The 26,628-nt window shown below is 39.4% G+C and overlaps 1 protein-coding gene across 1 annotated transcript in view; it reads left to right on the top strand.

Moving 5' to 3' along the window:
• The first annotated feature begins 14,536 nt into the window (after positions 1-14,536).
• The window catches only part of Myh13 (myosin heavy chain 13), a 53,710-nt gene continuing 41,618 nt past the window's right edge, over positions 14,537-26,628 (top strand). Inside the window, exons 1-10 of the mRNA XM_020167469.2 lie at positions 14,537-14,740; positions 16,415-16,558; positions 16,640-16,796; positions 18,515-18,542; positions 18,630-18,741; positions 20,900-20,992; positions 22,896-22,959; positions 23,049-23,147; positions 23,249-23,352; positions 26,376-26,514. Of these exons, the coding sequence (XP_020023058.2) occupies positions 14,537-14,740; positions 16,415-16,558; positions 16,640-16,796; positions 18,515-18,542; positions 18,630-18,741; positions 20,900-20,992; positions 22,896-22,959; positions 23,049-23,147; positions 23,249-23,352; positions 26,376-26,514 (1,144 nt within the window). The remainder of the gene's footprint in view (positions 14,741-16,414; positions 16,559-16,639; positions 16,797-18,514; positions 18,543-18,629; positions 18,742-20,899; positions 20,993-22,895; positions 22,960-23,048; positions 23,148-23,248; positions 23,353-26,375; positions 26,515-26,628) is intronic.

Genomic DNA, 26,628 nt, shown 5'->3' with positions numbered 1-26,628 from the left:
CTCCCTTTTGCTCTTCGAAATTCCATCTGTTACATAAGCTCTTAGGTAGCCTGAGTTGTGAGAGGTAAGGCATATGATCCTGCTATTGGCAAAATTAATTGTGCTTTCTTCTCAAGTAGCCTTCTGAGCAATGACCTTGACATTGTTTTTTTTTTTTTTCTGAGACCTCTCTATCTAGCCTGGCTACTGCCTTCTTCCCACTGTACCATGCAACTCTGCATTTCCTTGGAATATGACTAAAATTATGATTGGTGACAAGTGTCTGTCCTAGGGAAATGTCTCCTCCTCCTTACCACCTGCTCACTTCTTAATCCCCTGCCTTCAAAGTTGCCACCCCCACCATCCTGCTGATGTTACTGTCAGGTCACCTCTGTGACCAATCCAATGCCCTGTGCCTAATCCTCTCTTTCTTCAGCTTCTTATAGTGCTTGTTTTCAAATACTCTTTCTTGAACATGTCACCTCCCTTGACTTCTTTTGACAGTAATAATAAAGTTGCCTGTATTTTAGGCTTGACGAAATGATTTTGTAAGGAGACTGGAGAAAATCCTTATTCACAGAACTTCTCTCGGGTTTGAGAGGGAGGTACCAATGGGAGGTGGGAGCTATAGACTGCAGTAGACAGTAGTGGAGTATAAATAAGACCCACACCCAAGGAAACTTGGAGTGATATGTATGTTTATTACTTTGATGGTGGCAATAGTGTAGTGGGTGTATCCACAGGTCCAAGCTCATAGAATTACATACATTAAGTATGTGCAGGCTTTGGTGTATTGATTATACCTCAATATAGCTATTTTAAAAAGAAAGGAAAAAGAAAAAAAAATAACAGCCCTTTCCTCTACAAGGGCACTTGTGAGGAGAAGTCAGTGGTTGCCAAACTTGTCTCTAAGAATAGAGACAAGTTCTCCAGGTTTTTCTTGTTGCCGAGTAACCAGATGAGTAGGAATGCAGTTCTAGGGCAGAGCTAAATGGTTCCACAAAGTAGAGGAAGAGCTGAGTACCACTGGTGGTGGGAAGAAAGGAAATGACCACCAGCATCAGTGTGAAGAAAATTGGGCACTGTAGAACAGACATTTCTAATGGAAACTGCATAATTTAACTCAGACATGTAATACAACTCTCTTCTATGTCACCCCTACAAAATCTTCAGTAAATTCTGCATTGATGAAGGTGGGTAATTTGCTGAAGAGCATGTCAACATTAGCAGAGATGAATATATGTTGCTCACCATAGGCAAGAAACAAATTACATGCTAATATAGCCACATGTAAATGGCATGGACAGTGTCTCATTTGGTGCCCATGCCATCCTTGTGATTTGGGCAGAAACAATAATTTTTCTGAGTTTTTTGCATCTTAGGGAAAAGGCTCCAGAGTTGCTGAAAAGGGTAAGGCAGTTTATCAGAGTGAATAAATGACACAAGATGTTGTTGTAGCCCAATTTCTGTTAGTATAACATAATGCCTGAGGCTGAGAATTTTATAAAGAAAAGAGGTTTGCTTAGCTCACGATTCTAGTGGCTGTGAAGTTCAAACAGCATTGTGCCAGCATCTGGTGAGGGCACTCTGACTGTGTCATAGCATGGTGAATGACATTTTGGCAGTAACAGCTTTAAAAGGCAAGCAGGGAGATTAAACCCTGGACCTTGCACATGCTAAGCTCTACTCTACCACTGAGCTACAGTTCCAACTCTATGTTAACTGCTTTGATTGGGAACCTATTGGACAACGTTTTCTTAAGCCAATTTGAGTCAAAGGCTTACTTCAGTCTACATTTATTAGATTGGCATGCCTGTCTCTTCCCTGTTTTATACTTAGCTACTTTCTTAATATTCTAGAAGGTACAATGCTTAAATTTAGTGGGATGGCAAGAATTAGCATAATTTGAGCCCCAGTAGTGATCCAGTTTATCAAAGTTGTCAAATGGCACCTTTCAAAAAATATAACATTAATGTAGAATTATTTGAACAGGCTAAAAAGCCTATCAGCCTTTTTCATTTACATTCTTTGATATATAAATTTTACCTATCCAATTTTGTCAAATTATGGGAGTTTGTTTTAATTTAGTAGTATGTGAAATCTGTTATATATTCATATAAAACATATATATATATTTCTAACAAAAAAGAGGCAAACAGTATGTGCAGAAGAGATCACATGACAAGAAAAAAAAGCAAGACAGCAGGAAGAAGCAAATCCTACTCTGTTGGAAATAAGCCCACTCCCCTATAAGATTTAACTCACTCTGCGAGACCAGCATCAATCCCTTCATAAGAGTGGTCATGACCCAGTTACCTCCCAATAGGCCCCACCTCTTTTTTTATTTTTTATTTTTGGCAGTACTAAGAATTGAACTCAGGGCCTCAAACTTGCTAGGCAAGTGCACTATCACTTGAGCCACACCACAGTCCCTTTGCTTTTAGATTTGCTTTTCAGCTAGGGTTTAGTGCTTTTGCCTGCACATCTCAGTCCATGATCCTCCCGCCTCCATCTCCTCTGTAGTTAGTATTACAGGTGAATGCCACCATACTCAGCTTAGTTTTGAAATAGGGTCTCTGCTAACTTTTTGCCCAGGCTGGCCTCAAATTTGGTCCTTCTATCTCTGCCTCCTGAATAGTGAGGATTATAAGTGTATGCCACCACACCTGGCTCAAGGGCCTACCTCTTAAAGGCCTTTCAATACTGTTCCATTGGGACCAAGCCTCTAACACATGAACCTTTGAAGAACAAACCATATCTAAACCACAGCAGATGTGGACCCACTTGCGTCTTCTTACTCCAACAAGAAGCTTCTGCTTCTCACTCTGGTATTTGCTTACTTAGACAATGACCTTTATTTGTATTTATTTTTCTCCTCTTTTTCTGTTTTCATTTTCCCTTCCCATGTCCTCAACATGCAGCCTTCCTGTGAGAGCTCATTTTCCATATTGGTTTCAACTTTCACCTCCATGTGGATGACACTGTCTACAACATAGACAGCTGCATGTTTAGCCTTGACTTCTTTGAAATATGAAGCCCTGTCTCTACCTGCCATCTGGACATGTCCACCATCACTTCAACGTGGTATGACTCAAACACAAATCCATTTCCCCCTGCATGTCTCTGGGCTGGTGTCGTAGCCCTTGATTCCTAGGCTGAAATGAGGGCTAAATGAAAGGCAAGATTCTTTGATTCCTTCTCTCATGTCCAACCAGGAAATCATCAACGTCCTGTGGGCCCTGCCTGTGGGGTATCCTTCAGTTTTCTCTTTCTTTTTAAATCTCTTTTTTATCCTACTTAATCAAAGCCCACTTCAGTTTACACCATGATTTTGTATTCAATGTAAGTGAATGTTAACATACACTGAGTGGTTTTTAATGTAGTGAAATAATGGGGGGGGGTGGTAAGGCCTCAAAAAATAAACCTAGAGCTCACAAAGATCTCAAAGTATCCCTAAAATATATCCTGTTTGCCTCCAGGGGTTAAAAAATTCTCTTTTCTTGCTGTGCCTAAATGGAACATGGTGGCAGAAAAACTGTGAGCCCATGCAGCACTCTTCTCCATGAATCTGCAGGACAGACTCAGAGCCACTGTGAAAGCCACCTTCTGGTGCTCTGACAAATTTTTGCACAGATATGAATTCCTAGGAGCATCCAGGGGTAAATTCTGATTATCTCACTGCCTACTGTCCCCACAAGTCATCACAGGCCATATAATCACCTTGGCAAATTTAGACCAAGCCTTTTAAAATAGTCACTAACCAGTTTTAGATCCTTTTTAAATAGTCACCAAATAGTTCTCGGTTACCACTTTCTCTCCTCACCATTATATCCTGACACCAATTCTAGATTCATCTTCAGAAAGAATAAATATCATATATTACATTATGATATAAAAATATGTATTATCAATACATAATCATATATATATGATTTTATATATATATATATATATATACACACATACATATATATATATATATATATATATATATATATATGCACTCACTTTCCTCACAGACCTTAAAAGGTTACCCTGTGAACCCAGAACAATGCCCCAACTCCTTCACTGGCCACTGGAAATCCATCTCAAAGCAATCCAACCCACTTCTCCAGCCTGCACCTGTATGTTAACCCCACCCACCCTGATCCTGCACTCAGCTCCACTCACCTGATTGGATTGCTGAAACACAGCCTGGGAAGACTTGGTTTGCAAGCCATGATTCTTCAGTTCCCCAAGCCTAACCTTCTCCTTTTTCTCCTTATCTGTATATTGCCCACCTCCTTTGAGCTGGGCATGTGGCTTAGTGGCAGAGTTCTTACCTAGTATCATCCATGAGTCCCTGGGTTGAATCTCTAGCACTGGGGGAGGGGAGGAGGGTAAAGTTCACCTCCTTTAAGAGAAGGTGGAGGACATAAGAAAAGTGTAGCTTTGGCATCAGAAACCCTGGATTTCTACTACCTGTGGAGCCTTTGGGGCAATCACTTAGCCCCCTTAGGACTCAGTTTCCCCACTTGGACAATGGAAATAGTAACCATATAAATAGGATAACTAATATTCAGGCTTATTAAATGTAATAAAATATACAAATATATAAAATGCCTGGTAAACTGGAAATGACTACATAGTCACCATTCCCCTCCAGATCTCGTCTCTCCTCCAAAGTAGTAGAGTTATTAGTAACATTTATTTTATGTGTACAACACACTTTATGGTTTTTAGATCCCTTACACACACATCTAATCCATCTGCATCCTACTCATTTTGGCTTATTCTTGGGAGAATGATTCATCCTGTTCATGTCTATGCACTTTCTTCCCATCTCCACTGTCAACTCTTTTAGGACAATGACCCTAACTTATATTCCTAGTCCCCATTTCCAACACAGAGCCCTATACCATACATGCACTCAAAATTATGTCCTTCCACAAATGAGAGGTCAGAGGCATAGGTTCTAGATCCAGAGAGAGTTGAATCCCCTTTTTGCTACTTACTAATTGTGTGGTCTTTGGGATGGAGAGGGTAACAAACTCTCAAAGACTCAAGGAAACCCTTGACTATAAAATGAGAACAATTTAACACCTACCTCATAGAACAGTTATGAAGCTCTAACAAGCCAATATGGATAAAGACTACCATGTGGTGGATTCTTAATAAGACTTAATTACTACTATTAAAGGAAATGGAGAGTCTGATGACAAGTTTTTCTGCCTTATTACTTCAGGCCTCTTTTAACTCATATTTCCCCATCAATCATCTTGATTTGTTTACTCACCAGGACATTTGTTGAACATCTGCTACATTCAAATCACTGTACTTTGAATAAAAATTGCTGTGTGTGTATACCAGGTAGCTCTCTATTGCTTTCTTCTATTCCAAAATGTCTATATGGATTGTATTCCTTAGCCTTCCTCTTATTTTATAGAGCAGGGAATAAATAAGATAGTGTCTAAATATCAAATCACCTTGAGAAATTCCAAGTCCTCCAAAATGTTATTCAGAGGTACAAGTGTAGCTAAGTGGTAGAGTGCTTACTTACCCAGCATGTCCTGAGTTCCACCCCCAGCATAGAAGAGAAAGTAGAAAAAAAGATATTTATATTTCCTTACTGATAGGACTCTCAGATTCCTTAATATACTAGTATTTATGTAAGTATCTAACAGAAGAAAATAGAATTTGTCACATTTCATAAAATTACTTGGTCATAGAACCCCTTATTTCAATTTCCCTCAGAATCAGCATCCTATAAAATCTACTGTGGAAAATGCTATATGGAAGTCCTGTTTCTATCTCTCTTCCTCTGCCCTCAAATTCATTTTGACTTATGTATCCTATCCTTTGGAAGTGGCCTCCATGAGACTCTATCCACTGGAAGACCCAAGAGAGAAACTTTGACTCAATAATCATTGATCATATGAAATTTAAACACATCAAATTGTATTGCTGTAAATGGCTCTAACTTCTACATATGCAGTTACTTCTACATACTAAAAATCACTTATGTTTTATCCAAAAAACTCCCGTGAACAACCTTAGGAGTTGCCACCAAAAACCATGTATTTTTTTAGAACCATCTAGAGCTTCATTCAGAACTTATTTATTCCTAATTCAATCTGATCTTAACTTTGTAAACTGTTTCTCAATCTATACCATATTTTAAAAAGGAAATATCAAACTAGTAGAGGCAAACTTACTAACCTCAGGATGAAATTGTACCTGAGAGGCTAACCATGAAGGTCATTCTGTACCAACGCTGGGTAAATGAGGTATAGTTACTGTCCCCACTATTGATTGACTATTGCTTGACAAATCATCCAGTAAAGGGTTCTGTCCTTCACTGACCTTCTTAGCACACTCTGTCCCAGTTCCACTCAGTCCCTAGAACTCTCTAAGTCTCAAAGATCTGTGTCCAACGTCAAAATCCCTATGCAGCTGACTTGGCATTATGCAGCCTTCACTGGTCATTTGTCCAAGTAATTTAACAAGAGTGAGAGATCAGGGCTACGACGCATTTACATCTAATGAGTAAATGGTGATCCCCCAAATATAGCCAAGTGAGAGTGCTGGGCTGGCAAATTTGGAAGTATAAAGAGAGCTAGGGGCCACACTCCTGAAATTGACCAGACCTCAGCGTCTAAAGGTAAGTGCTCACAAATGTCCGCTTTGTATCTCATGTCCTGATGATTCACCTGATCTGGTTACCAGTCAAGAGGGGATGACAACACAGTAGCCCTTACTAAGGGCTACTTATATGTAAGGTCCCATGCTAAGGGAAATGTCAAAGATCAATCAGGTGGCAAGGCAAGATACATGTCTTTCAAGATATTACAAGGGGTGAAAAGTCAAGAATATAAGCAATTACAAGACAAAACAAATTCACCTACAGAATGAAACTGAGTAAGATGCCTAATTCCCACTGATTTCTAGAGGGATGTTTTATCATTTGATTAACAAATTAACATGTTAGCCCATGATATCTCTTCTATGGTTGCCTTGAAATATTTTTTGAAAGTTTTATGATTATTTAAATCTCTAATTACAGGAAGAAATTATCCCACGTTTTATCCATCTCAGTATGTGTCATGGCCTGGTTATTTTTGACTGGTTTGCAGGCTGGTCTCTCATGATGTGATTCATGGAGTTTGCTCTGGGTCATGTCTGTAGTAGCCAACAGAGTAACTCCGGCTTTCAGACACTTGGGATGCTTTGACTTCAGGCCATCATATCCACTGAAGAACTTTCTGTCATAGACTCATAGGGCTGAAAGAAATCTTGGAGATTTTCTGTTCTGTCTCATTTTATAGAAGGAAACAAAAACCCAAAGAAGTCACAGCAGCTACATACCAGGACTGGTATTAGAAATCTGCTGTTTGCTTCTTAAGTCTTACTTCTTTTGAACTAAAAAATTCAGCATGTAATATGTAATGTATTAATTTTGTGAGAAATTTATGTAAAATTTAGGATATAGCTGGAATTTATTAGACTCACAAAAGGAGAGGGAAGGAGACAACCAGAATAGCAAACCAAATGATAAAATGGCTGCTCTGTCCTTATGGGATTTCATGACATATTCCCCAGGCTCCATAAAAGTATTTTATAATAACTGGGAAATTTATTTGGATTATTTCTAAGATTGACAACTTTTCAGATGCTCGTGGCTTCTTGAGATAATCATGTACTTTATAACCCCCTAGAATTGAGATTCTTTGGTCTCAGATAAGTTTTCGGCTGTAGCACCTTAATCTTCCCCAGGGTCGTTTAGGTCATATAAGAGCACTCTTCCTCTCTAAAAACCAAAGTCTTTGCCTCAAATTCGCAACTTTTCTCCTGTTGGCAAAAGAATTTGACAGTTTTGGATGCCCCTAAGCATCAAGTTAAATCTGGATCATTCCCTTCCCTTCCTTCTTCCCTGACTCCTCATAGCACACCCCCAAAGAGGTAAAGTTTCCCATTCCCATAAAACTTTGTTTAGACTGTTACAAAAATTTTCTTGTTCTTTCTTGATCAAAGACTTATTTAATCATTTCTCTTAACACTTACTAAATTTTGAGTCCTTTATGACAGAGACTGTACTTTATTCTTCTTCATAACTCCTAAGGAGCTCACACAGTACTTTGCACAAAAAAAAGTTGTAATTAACCTATTATGTAAAGGATGATGGTTAGTTGAAAGTAAAAAATGGAAAAGTTATTTTCATTCCACAATATCCATTGTGTCTATGTAAAAATAGATAAATTTAAAACAATTTCTGTATTTATTTACAGTCTTTGTAGTTCATTTGGTTTTTTGTTTGTTTATTTTTGATTTCCTGAATCATCCTCAAGAAGAGGCTTCATTCCTAAAGGACCTTGACCACCACTTTGGGAACCAAGAAGGTAAAAACAACTTCCAGTTTAATCATGAATTCAGTAATTGAATCAACAGACATTATGTTACAAATTCTAGCTCTTGCCACACTCATTAGAAGCTGAAATCAGTGAATTTGAGTCCAATTACTGAAGTGTGCTTAAAGGGATATTACAAAATATGCACATATTAAAGAAAGAATATCTTCTCAAATTTACTCATTGCATTGAGATGTACAAAATATAGTATGTAACCTTAATATGCAAGTTTCAGGTCACTAAGTTAGTCCAGAACATGATGTTAAAGATTCAGTCTCTTTTATTAGCACATATTCATTGTACAAAAGAGTTTCATTGTGATTTTCCACATAAGCAGGGAATAAGAGGGTGACAGAATTCACCCTCTTTATTGTTCCTTTTTGTCCTCCCTCTCCTGTTTTTCTCCAATTTTAATAGGTTGCACTATTCTATTTTCGTACACACATATAAAATACTTCAATCATAATCACCCCCCATCACCCTTTCATTTTGCCCTCCACTCTCCCACTGGTTCCCTTCCCTAAACAGTCTGTGTTTTACACTCATGTTTTCAAGATTCAGTCCTAATACACTGGCTAATGTGACTGCCTTCTGGACAACAACAGCTAAATGCATGCAGCTACGCCTTTGCTCACAAGCAATGTCTAAAGAATAAGAGGGGAACATTCAAACTTATGCACAATGTGGTAATAAAACTCTTCCCTCAAAAAACGTGTTTATTAGAGGTAATTCTGGGTGAGTTGAGACCAAATAAACCAAAATATTTTTGAGTCATGGCCACATTATTCCTGACAACATGCAGTGGGTGAGAAATTCCCAGGAGAGGGAAGAAAATCAAGGGCAATATCATGGTGCACTAAGACCAAGCAGAGACAGGGGCATTCAGAGGTGGTGATGGAGATTAGATGGAGGGGGTGGCCATCTCAATTAGAAGGTCCTTGGAGACAGGAACAGAGGGGGTGGTTGAAGGGGCAGAGCTATGCAGCATGGGAGCAGATCATGATCATGAAACAGAAGAGAGGCCAATTAAGGGAGCTTCTGAGGATAGAACTCAGGGGCCACCATGAGTCATGTGCGGAGAAAGTTGGGTCATATCAAACAAGGTGAAGTTCACCAGCCAAGAATGAATGGTTTCACCCTTGGGTCCCAACACCCAGTTGCATAAATATAGGGAGCAGATTTGACTTAGCAACCGCATGCACAGAGAGGATTGAGGGGCTTTGCTGGACAGTGAATGGTGAGTCAGCAGAGTGACATGGCTGCCAATGGGCATCACCACCTCAGCCAGTACACCTAGGTCAAGAGAGGTGAAGTCACACCCTGATGGAGGACATGTGGTTTGGATGTCACACTTTAAGAGATTAGCAGGAGTAGATTTCGGGTAGAGTAACCCAGACAGCAAAGGAGATTCAGAAACTCACCACTGAAAAAGTCCATGAAGATAGAATAAAGAAAAAAGCTAAGGAGAACACAGAACAGCCATCAAATAAGTGAAGACATGTCCTGTAGGAAGACTTGAACTTGTCCTTTCATTACCAAGAGCTGGAATGACAATCAACTATCCCAGAGAGTCAAAATATTGGGTAAAGCAATACTGTAAAGTTTGGCCTATCAAACTTAATCCAAATGGAAAGGAGTTGTGTGTGAAAGTGTTCGACTAGGATAATAATACCTGTGCAAGAAAATTGTTGAGACAACTCAGATATCACCCGGATAATACAATGTGGAAGGAGAAGAAAAGTCTCTACCTGAAAACGAGTTGTGACTTGAGGCCCAGATGGATGAGCTTAGTTTTTTTAGAAAAACTAAAAATATGGTTCAACCTGCTTCAGGTATTATAGTATTTCTCCAACTTCAGGCTTTAATCTTATGCCACCGTCACAAATTTTGCATTTTTTTAACACCAGTACCATTCATTCGCTTAATAATTTTATTTACTTTGATTCATTTTTTCTTTGATTTGTTTTTTAAAGTTTCTATATACTCTTGCTGTAAAAGTGTGACTCAGCTATATAAGCACCACCTGAGAAATTTATGAGACTTTCAAAGTCTCAAATCCCACTCCAGACTTCATGAAGAGTCCTAGTTGGACTCATATGCACAATAAAGTTTAAGAAATACTGCTCCAGATCACTAGTTTAGACAGATGTAATACAGTCTCTAAATGGGAAACTTTATTTTTGAGACAAGAGTATCACTATGTAGTCTAAGCTGGTCTTGAACTCAGGATCCTCCTGCTTCAGCCTCCCAAATGCTGGGATTATTGGTGTGAACCACATGCCCAGCTTCCATGTTTTATAAGTTCTTATTGTTTTCACAAAATATTATCTCTGAAATTGGGATGCATATTATAATCTGTGAAAGGAATATTCTAGCTTGAATTAGCTGTGCTTTTCCCTTTATTTTTGGAACATAATAATGGCATAATTAATGGCATCCTAGATATTGATAAAATAGGGTAATTGACTTTAAAATAGATGTACAATCACTAAATTTAGAAATATTTGCCTGTGATCATTTTGTTCACAAGTAGTGGGACAATGCCACGATCTTGGCCTTAGAGAAGCAAAATGAGTTTCAAATGAGTAGCTCCCAAACATCATTCTGAGGCCCTTGTGGGAGCCAGACTCTCTGGTCTCTGCAACAGAGATTCTGTTACCAATGGGTTTGTTGACGTTGTTTGGTTTTTGGTTTGTGATGAGATTGGAATTTGAACTAGGGCTTCACACACTTATGAATCAGCCATTCTACCTCTTGAGCCACACATCCAGTCCATGTTGCTCTGGTTATTTTGGAGAAGGGATCTTGCAAACTATTTGCCCAAGCTGGTCTCAAACTGCAATCCTCTCAGTCTCAGCCTCCTAGTTAGCTAGGATTACAGGCATGTACCACCGGCACCTGGCATCAATGGTTTGATGTGTGTGTCATTTTCCAACCTCTCTTTTGGGAAGGGTACTTATCTCTAAGTCAAGCTAAATAATCCTGCTTCTTGCCAGGATTCTAAAATGCTATGGTACAGCCATTCTCAAAGTATGACCCATGGACTTAGAAATCCCCAAGAACCTTTCAGGAAGATGTGAGATTAAGACAATTTCATAACAATACTCAGCTGTAATCTGACTATTTTACTGTGTGAAGAATTCAAAAGCAAGGATGGATAAAACTGTTGATGACTTATTAAAATTCAAGGCCTGGCAACAAACTGTACTAGGAGTTGTACTCTTCTTGATACCATATATTGGTACTAAGAAAAAAATTCAATTAAAAAAGCCAATTTCACTTAAAAATACCTTAAAATTTTAACAGTAAGAATTTTATTAAATATCAATTCTTAACTGTACATTTTGTGATAAAATGGGAAATCCAGCAAGTTTGATGATTGTCTCAGGGAAAGGTACATGTGCAGTTGCATGAGTTGCAAGCTGAAATGGCCACTTCGTACATGAGGCATCAGTTTTACTTAGAAGATCAGGAAACTGTGGTTATTCAGACTTGGATATTTGGCAGAGGATTCTCAAAAAAGGAAAGAAGTGTGTTTGTCATTTTGAGGAAAAAACTAATGGTATCTATTGTTCATGATAAATTTGAGCCTTCAAGCAAAAATTAGAATTTAGGAAAACCATAGAACACCATTTGCTTGATGGTTTCCTAGTACTAGTTATATTATGGTGGTAACATTGATGACTGTAAGTCATTCATATTATATAATAAAACATGTCCATATTCATAAGTTCTAAATAACCCAATGAACAAATATTTTCCAAATGGTCAATGTATGATGTACATACACAGGAAATAGATGCAGTCCAGTGCAAGATGGAGCAGGGTGTGGTGCTATATTCCTAGCACTTGGGAGTCTGAAGCAGCAGGAACATAAATTTGAGGCTAGTTTGGGCTACATAGTTAGTAAGTCCCAGGTCAAGTTAGGATATGTAGTGAAGACTCTGTCTCAATAAAACAAAAAAAGAGTACAAGCTAGACCAATGGGTCACATAAAATAGAGTACAAAATGTCTGTTGATATGTTGATGTGTTTTCAGATTCTACATTGCAAATAGCCCTTGAGAATCTACCACTTGTCAAGTTTTGGGATAGTATCTAAGAAGAGTATAATTATTTGAAAGGATGATTAAAATATTCTTTCCTTTTCCAAATTACATTGCTGTGTAAAGAGCTGGAGTTTTTATATTTACTTTCACCAATAGCTTATGACAATAGACTGAACACAGAAGCAAACACGAGAATACTCCTGTCTTCTATTAAGCAGACATTAAAAAGATTTGCAAAAATGAAAAGTAATACTATACTTCTCAGTAATTTTTTGTTTTTGAAAATATCATTTTCATAAAAATGTTATGTTAACATATAAGGGATTTGATGGTAATTTTAAAGAACTAATTTTTTCTCAAGTAAGAGATTTGGTGGTAATTTTAAAGAATTAATACATTTTTCCTCTCAATTTGAATTTCTTATGTGGTATATGTTGGTAGATGTGATTTATATAAACAAAAGCTCTTTGTGTCCTCAGTAATTTAATTTTAAGAGTTTAAAGGTGGGGGTGGGCATGGTGACACATACCTATAATCCTATCATGCAGAGGCAGGAGGATCAAGAGTTTGGGGCCAGCCTGGGCTACATAAAAAAACCCTGTCTCAAAAAACACAGTGCAAAGCAAAACAAAGCAACACAAAGAATGTGAAGGTGTCCTGAGACCACAAAGTTTGAGGATTGTTGCTGTAATGAAATCCACTTAAGCCATGATGCTAGGGACTACCTTCAGGGAAATGAAAGGGAAAAACAATTAATTATTTTTATTGTGCATATAATAACTGAGAAATTTTAAACCAGCATGGTGGCTACAGGTCAGTAGCCCTCTTTGTGGGTGCTATGTTGAATTTCATGGAAAGACTTCTCTTTCCATGAAATCTTAACCATGAGCCCACAGGTATTTCAACAGAATCACCAGCCAAAGAAAACTTCAAGTGCAACTTAATCTGAATAAGGCCCAGAGCAAAGCAAATGCTTATTTCCATATAAGCTAGAACTCCATGGAATCATAGGAAGTGATGTTTAATGACCAGCTACCAATGGAGAGCAATTTCATAAAGGTTAAGACAAGAGAGGGAATTACATGTTCAACTTTTCCACTTTAAGAGGAATATAAATGATCATATTCAAAATACTTTCTTAAGAAAGATATGGGATAGTGTGTGTGCACCTGCAGTGAGTGAGTTCTAAGACAGGTGTTCATCTAACTAAACACTGTTACAACCTGACACTGCTACACCCAACTAGAGTTTAGAGACCACTGCACCCAACCCAGTACTTCTTACTGTACTATGCACAGAACTTTCTAGAAAATTTGTTAAAATATGGGCTCTGATTCAGAAATCTGAGGTGAGTCTGAGATTCTATATTTTCTAACAAAATCCTGATGCAACAGTTTGAGGATCACACTTGAACCAGGAAGGCACAGTGACAGCATTTGTCAGAGTGAGGTTTGTGGACTATCAACCCCACATTACCTAGCAACTTTCTAGAGGTGCCAATATTAAGGCTCCACCCTAGATCCACTGAATCCTAAACTCTGGGCAACAATGTGCTTTCACAAGTCCTCCAGGGTGTCTGCTGCAGGTTAAAGTTTGGAAAACTTATCTAAACAAGTGTGACAAATTGTTATGTTTGCTTGTCACCTAGCTACCTGAAATTTCTATTAGGAATTATTGATATTACGATAGCTATTTCCAGATTCCCTTAAGATTTGGGGGTGACCCTGAGGTAATAAGGTTCAAATAGGCTGTGCAATTTAGGAAGTGCTTCCTGAAGCCTGCTTTCCTGGATTCACCAGGGCTGCCTGTAATTGGTTCAGACTTGTACACATGGAGCTAAACTAAGAGATGTTCCCCAAAATAACACTCAGAGAGTGAAACAATGCTCACACTTTTTTCTTAGATTAAAATGTTCTTTTTTGCTCATTCCCATTTGCCCATTCTATGCTCTAGACCTGGTTATAGATACCACAGGACCTAGGTTTATCCCAGGAACTTTGAATCTGGCTCCTCCACACTCCCCATCCCTATTGGATAGAAATAATAGGTAAGGGCCCTGCAGATACAACAGTCACCTAAGCATAAGTCTCAGCAGTCTCCCTGTCTTCTCAGCCCACCTGCAGTCATGAGCTCTGATGCAGAGATGGCCATTTTTGGAGAAGCTGCTCCCTATCTCCGGAAACCAGAGAAGGAGAGAATTGAGGCTCAGAATCGGCCATTCGATTCTAAGAAAGCCTGCTTTGCAGTGGATAATAAAGAAATGTACGTGAAAGGTATGATCGAGAGCAGGGAAAATGACAAAGTCACCGTCAAGACCCTGGATGACCGAGTAAGTGTTGATCCCAGATGTCTTTGATAATATGGGTAGCCTCAGTTTCCTTTGGAATAGAGTATTAGAATTACATGCTGGTCCATAGGAATCTGAAGATAAAAAAAAAAAACCCTTATATTTAACTGTTCTGTAGTGAAGGAGCAGGTGAAAGCTGTCTATTGGTACATACACCTTTACTGCTGCCTCTCTCCTTCAAGGATTTGGAGGTTTTTGTGGGGTTTGCTTTGGAGGAAAGGGGAAGGAAAAGATGAAAGAGGTTGGATTACTTAAAGGAGAAATTGATGCTGATCACTGCCAGTTGAATCAACCAAATACAGTCTCTGGGCTGCACAGTGACTCTTACAGAGGAAGTTTAGGAAGTGTGCCCTTCAATTCAGTACTTATTCAACATATGCCAGATCTCGGTTATTTTGTGCATCTAAGCCAGTCTCAAGCACCTGCTTTCCCAAAACTTACCACGCAATGTAGAAATCAAGATGTATACGGGCAGGTATGAATCTCAGTTCACAAACTCAGGCATACAATACAAGATTTTGCTTTTATGTTTTGTTACTGAACTTAACCTCAGATTCCATCCCTTTCCCTCTGGGCTAGGAAAAAAATGTGTTTCATCATTCCTTGGGTCTCCCCACCTTCAGGACATCACACAGTACCACATCAGGGTTTGCTGGCCTCCTTGGAAGATCCATTAAGAAACAAGCATCACCCCCTAAAGGTTCAGGAACTGTAGGCTTCTCTCGCTCCCCTTTGGCTATATCGGGTATGTCACTCTCTAGTCTAGGGCAACAGGACAGGAAATTTCTCTCAAGAAATTTAGTTTATCATGTTTAACTTTTCTGGAAAACTATCAAAGCTCTTCTAAAAACTTAGGTTTTGGGGAAACGAAATCCAGAAAACCTTACAGGCACTTTTCCCTTTTCTGCCCTATTTTCTACATCTCTTGAGAATCGAGTGCAGAACCAAATGCATGCTAGAATGGGAGGGAAAGGTAAGAAAAACACAGAAAGGGGGGAGATTCAGTAATTGTCTCAAAATATTACTCAGCCATTCAACCATGATGCAAGTTCAAATGTTTTAACTATGATAGCATAGTTACAAAGAATTATTGGAGCCTTGAAACAAGGAAGAGAGGAACCAGTCACGGGAGAGGGGGCATTTGAGCTGAACTTTTACATTTTCTAGGTACAATTTCAATGAAGATGTTCTAGATCAAACAACCATGTGAGCAGGGGTAGTGAAGTGGAAATGCACAGAGTACATTGGAGAAGTTCTTTTCAACTTTTTTTTTAAATTACAGCATTCACAGCTAATAGGGTAAACTAAGGCAACCTGCCTTGACCTTGGCTGTCATAATTCCCACCTGGCTACCCTAATAGCCATCGGGTTCTATAGCTGTGCACTTTTACAGTCCTCTCCTGGCACAAGTGATGGCAAACTGATTAGAAGAAAGGGCATTAGATCAAAATTGGTTATACAGTTTGACCATAATCAGATTAATCAAAGAAAGTAACTCCTGGATCATCACTAGACATGGAACTGATCCATTAAGCTACAATGGCAATGAGATAATTGCACCACAAGGTCTCATTACTTTCACCCCTCCAGTAGAGTGGGATATAGATCATCTGCGGTCTGATGAATGCATCACCTGCTTGTCCTCTCGATACCCAGGTGCTCACTCTGAACAGTGACCAGGTGTTCCCCATGAACCCTCCCAAATTTGACAAGATCGAGGACATGGCTATGATGACTCACCTGCACGAGCCTGCTGTGCTGTACAACCTCAAAGAGCGCTATGCAGCCTGGATGATCTACGTGAGTGCCTTCCGACTTCTGTGTATTATTTATCTCTCAGTAAAAACAAGATCCAAATGACACATGTTTTGACTTTTCCAGACCTACTCTGGCCTCTTCTGTGTCACTGTCAATCCCTACAAGTGGCTGCCGGTGTATAACCCTGAGGTGGTGGCTGCCTACAGAGGCAAAAAGCGCCAGGAGGCGCCACCCCACATTTTCTCCATCTCTGATAACGCCTATCAGTTCATGCTGACTGGTGAGTAATCTCATGGATTCATATTATTTTAAGTAATTATTGGTTAAATATTCAAGCATTTATAGGCCTTGGTCATCTAAAGATCAGTGTGATTTGAGGAACTTCATATGATCTGGAGATGAAAAGCCAGGGGTGCTACATCTTCCTTTACCACTCACAGTACATGGCAAAGCCAGTCAGTGCTCATGGCTGCAGCCACACTAACACAGAGACATTCCACATCCCTACTCTTAAAGCACCACCATAGTGGGCATACTCAGAAGAGGAATTATATGAATAATCACGTTGAGAATGCAAAGTTGGAGAAATAGGTATGGGTGTTTCCCTTCACCTGCCCTCCTCCCCAAACTCAGGGTCTTCAGAACCTTCCCCAAATTTCCAGAATGGCACAAGAAGTAGAGATTTTGTGATACTATCATGCCAGTGCACCTATTATCACTTCCATCTGCTCAACTTTCAGCTGGCTTGAGTTAGCACAGATATAAGAAGCATAAGCACGCCTTCGAGATCTGAAGATACTCAGAAATCAAACTTCATTCCTACGTAACATTCACAATCCTTGCCATTCCTGCCAACAATATTGTTCTTTAAATTAACTGAAGTGACATGAGTTTTAGGGGGAGAGGTTTTTTTTTTGTCTTTTCTTTTTTGGTGCTGGGATCGAACCCAGGGCCTCACGCATGCTAGGCAAGCGCTGTACCACCGAGCTACATCCCAGCCCTGTGACATGAGTTTTAAAGGGAAGATTAACATCACTATTTGTATTAGTTTTCTATGGCTGCTGTAGCAAAACACCATGGGCTGGGTGACTTGAACAAAGATTTATTGTCTCACAGTTCTAGAAGCTAGAAGTCTGAGATGAAGTTGTCCTCAGGCTCAGCTCCTTCTGAGGACTGTAAGAGAGAATCTCTTTGAGGCTGTCACCTGGCTTCTGTGGTTTTCAGGCAATCTTTGGTCTTCCTTGACTTGTAGAAGAATCCCCGTCATCTCTGCCTTCTTCTTCACATGTGTGTGCCTTCCTGTGTGCGTGTCAGTCCTCCATGTCCCCATTGTGTAAGGATATAAGTCATATCGGATCAGGGACTTACCCTACTTCAGTAATCACCTCATCTTGATTAATTATGTCTGCATCTTATTTCCAAATAAGGAACCCAAATAAGGTTCTGGAGGTTAGGATCTCAGAATATGAATTTTAGGGAGACACAATTCAATCCATACATTTTTAGAAATACAAAACCAGTATTATGTCCCACAAGTAGAAAATAAAGGTAAAAGAAAAGTGTTGAGGGGTAGAGCATGCACAGGCCTTGGGATCAGTCCCCAAGTATTGGCCCCCATCCCTAAAATCCAGGGCTGTCCAATCAATGTCTGCAGATTCTAACTATAAACTATGACCTTCCCACCAGTTCTGAGCCTGACTCTTGCTTTCTTTGTTTAAAAGGGAATTAAGAAAGTACTAGAAAAGAGTTGAAGATCTACAAGCATGATTAACATTTACAATGTGGAGTTCACCTCCCAGGTTGCCTGTGATACAGCTCCCACATTTAGGAAATCCACATAAACTGCCCCCAAGATTAAACTTGCCCAAACCACACCCCTACTTAATAGTGAAACCAGAGCCAGAGCCTGTGCTCTCCACTTCCCCTGTATTGGACTGTTTTTAAATCCTGTCTCTTTGTTGTTTATTTGTTTTGTTTTGCTCCCCTCTTTGTTTCTAGATCGAGACAATCAGTCCATCCTAATCACGTGAGTAACACATGTTTGCACCATAATGACTTCAAGCCAATACCATCCTAGCTCTTTCCTATATTCCATTTTCTTTTAAATTGACAGTGGAGAATCTGGGGCTGGGAAGACTGTGAACACCAAGCGAGTCATCCAGTACTTTGCAACAATTGCAGTTACTGGGGACAAGAAGAAAGAGCAGCAGCCAGGTAAAATGCAGGTAAGCAGTGTGTGCGCCACAGTCTTGCTGGAATAAATATATCTGAAATACCAGGTGAGCACCAAACAGATGCAGGTCATGTGCTCAACAGAGATAGATAAATGGAAAGACTTTTTGTCCTCTAGGTATTCTCGGTGTTCTGTAGCACACTTCTGATAGCAAATGTATGGTTTTGTTTTGGTTTTTTCCACATCAAACAATTCTCCAGTTCTTTATAGATACCAACCAGGATTCTACAATTCAGCTCATTTCAACTCAATTCTAACACTAATTGCCTGAGATAGCATCAGATCCAGAAATTTAAGGATTAAGTCCCATAAGACTGCTCCCACTTCACATGAAAGTTGCAAGCCCCACTTTGTCCTATCTATACTTCTGACCAACTTGCTGTAAATTGGGAGCTCCCACAATTCCCTCCTAGGTTCAATAATTTGCTAGAATGGCTCACAGAACTCAGGGAAACACTTTATTTGTAGTTATTGGTTTATTATAAAGGATACAATTCAGGAACAGTCAGATGGAAGATGTACGTAAAGCAACGTATGGGAGAGGGGCACAGACCTTCTATGCCCTTTCTGAGCAACATCTCCATAGCTTCACCCATCTCAAAGCTCTCCAAATCCCTCTCCTTAAGGAATCTTTTGTTTTGTTTTGCTTTGCACTTATCATATTTCATTAAAACTCAGATTTAAAGGAGCCATTCTTATAAAGGTCACCAAAATTTTCACTTAAATTTTTATATTCTTAAAATAAAATTTACACTCTTAGATTCTTCTTTTATATTCTTAAAATTGTGGCAGTCTAAAATTGGTCTTAAATATTTATGTTGAGTATAAATATTGTCTTCTGAACTCATGTTGGCAAATTTTCTAAAATACGTTTTACTCAAGGTGAGATATAAACTATTTTACAAATTATTTTAAAAGATAGAAACATTTGTACAAATGAACCTTTGCTTAAGGATTCTTACAAAGGTTTCATTAATAAGCATGGCAGACAAAAATCATTGAACATTGGTGAACAATTCAACCTTCAGTTCCTGTCTCTTAAAAATCTCTGATCCTCTGATTGCTTGGTTGGTCCCCTGGCAGCCAGCCCTCATTCTGAGGCTAACCTGAACCCCTAGCCACCATTCATTCATTAGCATACAGAAAGACACTTGTCACTTCAAATATCTCAAGGTTTTAGAAGAGTCATGCCAGAAAACTGAATGAAAACCAAAATACATGCCTGTTATTATTTTACAATAACATATGGAGCAAGGCAGGAATTGATTCTACCTATGTGGACTTGGTGTCTCACCCAACTCTAAAAGCAACAACTGAGTGATCTTGACCAAGTCCATATCCTTCTCTGGAGAAGAAATGGTACCACCAGGGGTTTTCTAACTGGAGTTTACATCAAATCAACAAAGGGGCTTCTTAACACAGGACTGTGGGGTTCCAGCCCAGAATTTCTGTTTGAATAGGTCTAAGTGGGACCTCCTATTTTGCATTTCTGACATATTCCTAGGTGAAGGTCATACTGCTGGCCCAAAGACCACACTTTGAGAACTGCTAGGTTTCAAAGTTGTTTTCAAATTGTTCTGGAGTTAGAAGGCTAAGTGGTCATGGGGGCGAGGGTGAACAGTGATTGCTATAGTGGACTTCTGAGTATTAATTCTCATGAAATATTTTTTGCTACTCAAGTTTTTTGAGAATCACTATTTCTATTGTGTGATATCTGGGGTCACTTGCATTACTCATATTTTTTCTTCTTCTGAATAAAAATGTCTGTGATATTAGGTGGGTCATGACGCATGCAATAACAGATGGCCATGTTCTAAAAATCTGTGATTTATAATGAGACGTTTAAGGAAAAAAAAGGCCATCTGCATGTCAAAATGGAGGGGATAGTGTTCCAGTCTGGAATCCATCATGACCTGAAGTCACTTCACTGCTACCCTAACAAGAGCCTCTCTAGGATGGGACTTTGAAACTCCTCGGGTGGGCTGTGAATGAGGCTGTGTGAACCTCCATGTGTCTGCACTGGACACCGGGTGGGACTGGTTGACATCTTTCCCTGGATCCTGCCAAGAGCACTAATACTGTACAGTCACCAAGGGACTACTCCAGAAGACAGTCTAAAGTCCTCTCTTCTCCTCTCTTTTCATCATTAGGGAACTCTAGAGGACCAGATCATCCAGGCCAATCCCCTACTGGAGGCCTTTGGAAATGCCAAGACTGTGAGGAATGACAACTCTTCCAGATTTGTAAGACCTAGCCCAATTTTCAGCTACCCCTCCCAGACCACACCCTCTTGCCACATAAACTAATATATACTGTACGTATTCTACCCTCAAGCAATTCAGTCAACTGGAGTAGTTTGATACACTTTGAAGAAAGTATAGGCTTATTCCTGCCAGGGGGAAGATTTACGTGCCTTTTCCTTACTAAACCAATATCAGCTCACAGAAATTGCGGTTCTTCTATGCTAAAAGTGGTCTCTGTAGGTGGAAACATTTTAAAATGTAAAAGTCCATTGAGCAATATCCATTGATTTAGTAACAGACACTTTAGTGTGAATTTAGTTAACAGATTTGACCTCTTTCAAGTCAGGAGGCCCTGGGAGGAGGGAAAAACTAGTGAAGGCAGGAAAAGAGATCAGAAATTAGGATTGGGTTGGTACTGAAGGTATCGAAGGATATATTTGATCCTTCACCATTTTACTTAAGATTAGTTCAAGTAAAGAGATATTTACTCCATATTGGCAAATAAACAAACATCCAGCTCTCTAATTTCACTTGGCCAGGGGAGCAAGAATTCAGAGGTGAGGCCCTCATTTATAACTACAGTTGCAAAAGCACATCAGAACTTCACACATTTTTACTAGTTGGATGAACTCAAGTTCACATTTTATTGTTACCCCACATGGATAAAACGGTGTCTGATTAGAAAGTAAGTGCATTCTTCAAAGACTGTTCTCTGAGCCCTGACTTTGCTTTCTTTGGATGCGTCTTTCATACACTGTGCACTGCCCATTGGTGCCTTTGACTTCCTGGGTGCACAACTCAGCTCCTCTTCTTTGTGGGGATCTGGGTGTGTGTTGCATGTGTAGAGACGTGTTACCCATCCTTAGACCAAGTTAGTTATAGTTTCAACCTGATACCACCTTAAAGTAGAGATGATGACTTCAGAAACTCTCTATTATCATAGCCATTTATTTAGTTCTAAGGCCCAGAAGTCACAATCATTCTGGCTATTTTGTGTACCTTCCAGTCTCCAGACATTTTCAGACTAAGGGGTGACTTCCATCGTCTTCCATTAAGCAGCTAAAAATACTGAAGAACCTTCCATTCATACACACCCTCACTGACTCTTCTTCAATTCAACTTAGTCTTCATTCATAAAATATTGAGAATGTAGTTGAACACTGACTACATTGTGATAGGGAACAACTAAGTGGATTATATAAGAAAAAAATACATACACATATTTTATATATACACAATATTATATTTAAATTATATACATATAATTTCCTATATGTCATATATTTATATAAATAATATGTATTTTATTATTTATATATAATTACATATACATATATGAGTGTATATCTAAGCATAAAATTTTACCTCTTACACTCCAAAAGTGGGTAACCCAGACCCTGAATGGTTTCTTTGGGAGCCAGGGAGGCTGACTTGAGCCTGAGTCTGGGAGCTGGATTTGTCTGTTTTAAGTACTATGTAAAACTGAGGAATGAAATCTCAGAAATAGCATCCAGAAGCAAAATAGAAGTCAGAAAGTTCAACCATGTAGTTGATTCCAGGAAGTCAGGATGAGTTTGAGAACTCAGGTATGAGAGCAGGATCAGAACCCAGGAGGCAGTCAAGAGTGAGGTAGTCCCAAGCAGAGAGTTGGAGAGGCCTGCGGGCTTCTCCTGAGCTCTAGGAACAGGGCCGAGTGCTTTGGGCAGAACTACCTGAGCCTTGGCTGAGCCAGCCTGGGGACTCTGGGTACCAGGCAAACAGAGAGGAGGGAAGTGCTCATGCTTCCAGCATCACTTTGCCCAACCTTGTATTTCCCACCAATTGGTGGTAGCACCTAGTAAAGGCAAGCACAGAACCGTGTAAATCCAATAACTGTGGTGTTTGTCAATGTGCCATTGGACAGGGAAAGTTCATTCGGATTCACTTTGGAGCCACAGGAAAGCTGGCATCAGCAGACATTGAAACCTGTGAGTCTAGACACTCTACGAATACCTTAGTAGTTAGCCAAAGGCATCTCTTGAGAACCAGAAATCATATAATTTTTTTGTTACCTTAGATCTCTTGGAAAAATCCAGAGTGACATTTCAGTTATCCAGTGAGAGAAGCTATCACATTTTTTACCAAATCATGTCAAACAAGAAGCCAGAACTAATTGGTAAGCTCTCAGGACATCATTCTTGGTTTCCTAATTGGTAGCATTGGGAAAAATACCCAAAGTCATGCATAAGATGCTAAAGGGATCTTTGTGTTTCACAGACCTGCTTCTGATTTCAACCAACCCCTTTGACTTCCCCTTTGTGAGCCAAGGAGAGGTCACAGTAGCCAGCATTGATGACAGCAAGGAACTGTTGGCAACAGACGTAAGCATGTTATTTATTTGTTTATGCAGATAATTAAGGAGTTTAAGAGTTGAGAGACACTGTAGTGAGCTCATAAAAAAATGGGCATTCAGGCTGGGTGTGATGATTCACTCCTGTAATCCCAGGACTCAGAAAGCTGAGGCAGGAGGATCTCAAGTTTGAGGCCAGCCTGGGCTACACAGTGTTAGTGTAACCTTGTCTCAAAAAAAAAAAAAAAAGTGAAAGAAAAAGAAAAGGAAATGTGGATCTAAGGACACTAAGTGACTAAACCTCAAATCTCAGAAATCAAGAATTCATAGAAAGTACAAACTGCTTCCATCCCATATCACAAGATTCCAAAAATGGGAATCCATAAAGTTCTCCAAAGCAGGCTTTCAGATCTATTCTCTAGCATTTTAGTTAAAATAAAGTTTTGTATTCATAAGGTTTGGAACATAGCATTTGTTGGCAGTTTTCAGGTTGCAAAATCACCTACATGGTTCAAGAAATTTAAGAAAATATAAAAAAGTCCAAGGCAGAAAAAGAAAAACTCACCCTGCAAGGGCCTCTCCATTTTTCCTTCTTCCAACTAACCTTATACTCACCTTAGCACCTATCTTCTCAGCACACCTGTCAGGCCTGAGGCCTTTATCTTTAGGGAATAGCTGAAAGGTTAATAATCATAACAATAATAATAATAACTAAATGTGTGTTACTGAGATAAGTGGCTTTACCTGCATTATCCTCATTTAAGCCTTACAAAACACCTTCCACATAGGTACCACTATTGCCCTTTCACCAATGTGGAAGCTGAATCTTAGAGGAAAATACATAATTTGCCCGAAGATACACGGTCTGTAAATGACAGAGAAAGTGTTTAAACCCAAGTGTGTCCAACCATACCTGGAGTTCATCTCCTGCCCTGCTGGCTCCACCCTCACAAAAGGTACAAGAGCTGTGGAAAGGTGTTTTGCCCTTCATCCTATTGACACTGCCCAGTGCCCACCTTCTTAGCCTTCATTTTGTGACATTTCCAGATAATACCAGTTGTTCTAAGGCAAGTGGAAAATTTTCATGATAAACTGAAGTTAATTTAAATCCAGGTGTTACATATATTTTAACCAGGTTTCCCCAGTCTTCACTAACTTGTAAGTACAGAACAAGGCCAGGTTAGTGACTGATCTCAGCTTCCATGATCAGAGGATGGACTACCTAAATGCAGTTGTCCCTTGGTATCTGTAGGGAGTTGATTCCAGGACATCCCCTGGATAGCAAAAATCCACAGATGCTCAAGTTTCTTACATAAAATGACATAGTATTTGCATATAATTTGCACATATCCTCCTGTATACTTTAAATCTTCTCTTGATTACTTACCATACCTAATACAGTGTAAAAGCAATGCAAATAGTTGTTACTCTGTATTGTTTAGCATTAGTCACAAGAAAAAAGCATGTATAAATTCAGTACAGATACAATTTTTTTGAGAAATATTTTCGATCCATGGTTAATTGACTCTACTTAGGAATTCTGAGGGCCAAGTATAATTCTAAAGGTCACCAGAGGTGTCTTACATCTACCTTGTAGTTCTCTTGTTGCCAGGACTCTGCTGCTTCTTCACTCATGGTACTTCTCCTGAGTGGTGGTTTACAGTGAAGGAGGAGAATATCTTCTTGGGATTCTATTCTCTAAGTGACTCCCTAAGCTTTTTAGTTCCTTTCAGCATTTAGTGAAAGAATCTTTTTCTTTTTTTGTGGGACTGAGATTTGAACTCAGGACCTCATGCTATCATTTGATCCACACTTCCAGCCCATTTTGCTCTGGTTATTTTGGAGATGGGGTCTTGTGAATTATTTGCCTGAGATTGCCTTGAGCTGTGTTCCCCTGGATCTCAGCCAAGTAGCTAGAATTACAGGCATGAGCCACTGATGCCAAGCTGTGAAAGTCTTTTACTATAGGAACTCCTCCCTAGGACATATACATGCATCCATGAGATAGGATATAGATTCAAGGGATGGTCATCATGGCCCCATAGTCTCTCCTTCTTTGTCAGTTCCTGGCATGGTCTCTTTCTCCACCCAAATGAAATACCATCCCAAGAGTTCCTCACTCTTCAATATCATTCTGCTGACCTACTAGATCTATCCTACTGGCTCACTAGATGTCAAGACATGTTTCATCCCTACCAGTGGACATTGTGTAGGCTCAAGCTGCAAACTCTGCTACATGATCAATATGTTAATCCCAGAGAAGGATTTTTTTTTTCAGTTGAAATCTTTGTGGCAGAAAATGGGCAAAGTTGTTATAAAACCAAACCAGAAACTACTGTAGACTTTGACCCAACAGTGAACCAACTAGCTGTAGCCCATTTTATCTTATCCTCCCTGTAGGACTATGAACAAGGTGCTTACTCCAATAGATCCTCTGTTCTTTGCCTGGAAATTTGGAAAAAATCTGTATACCTTTAAGGTATTCATGTGGGTCTAATAAGATAAGGTTGATGACTAACCCAAAAGTTGGCACAAAAAGAGGCAGCAGATTCTGCAAAAGTTTACTCTTTTCTTATTCAAAAAATTATGGCATTATCTTTGACGATTCTCCCCTTCCAGATCTAACATTCTGCAATGCATTTGCTTGATTCTGAACAACACTGAATTTCCTATAATAAAATGATGAACTCTTCAGGCTTTCTTCATCATTCTATACCAATTTCCTTCTCCTGGAATCACACAATGGCTACCAGTAGTCTCATCCAGGAAATAGTCCCTATCTATGTACAGCGGGAAAGGGTCATACTCAGTTCTTATCTTTTGGAAGAAAACAGATAAGACACTTTTTTTTGCTGTAATGTCCAGCCACCTAAACAAACATTTTTTCAAAAATGTTTTTTAACCCTTAACGTACAATACCCCACCTGTCATTCATTTATTTGGGCAAATGCTCTCTCATGTGTGATACAAAAAGGAGGTAAAGTCTCTGCTAGAGAAAACTGCATGTGGATTCCTGACTCCTACTGATACAGCTATCTTTTTTATTCCTTCCAGAATGCCATTGACATACTTGGCTTCAGCTCAGAGGAGAAAGTTGGGATCTACAAGCTGACAGGAGCTGTGATGCATTATGGGAACATGAAATTCAAGCAGAAGCAGCGAGAGGAGCAGGCAGAGCCAGATGGCACAGAAGGTACCACATCTGACTGAGAAAGGGGCTAATTTGACTTTCCACCTGTGTTCATGTGTGGACTAGGCCACATGAGCCAAATTTTGCATTCATCTCAAGAGCTTCTCTTCCAAAGGT

The sequence above is a fragment of the Castor canadensis genome, chromosome 11 (genome assembly GCF_047511655.1).
Source record: "Castor canadensis chromosome 11, mCasCan1.hap1v2, whole genome shotgun sequence".
Classification (NCBI taxonomy): Eukaryota; Metazoa; Chordata; class Mammalia; order Rodentia; family Castoridae; genus Castor; species Castor canadensis.
Note: the sequence above shows the minus strand (reverse complement) of the source record. Positions and strands in the feature narration are given on the sequence as shown.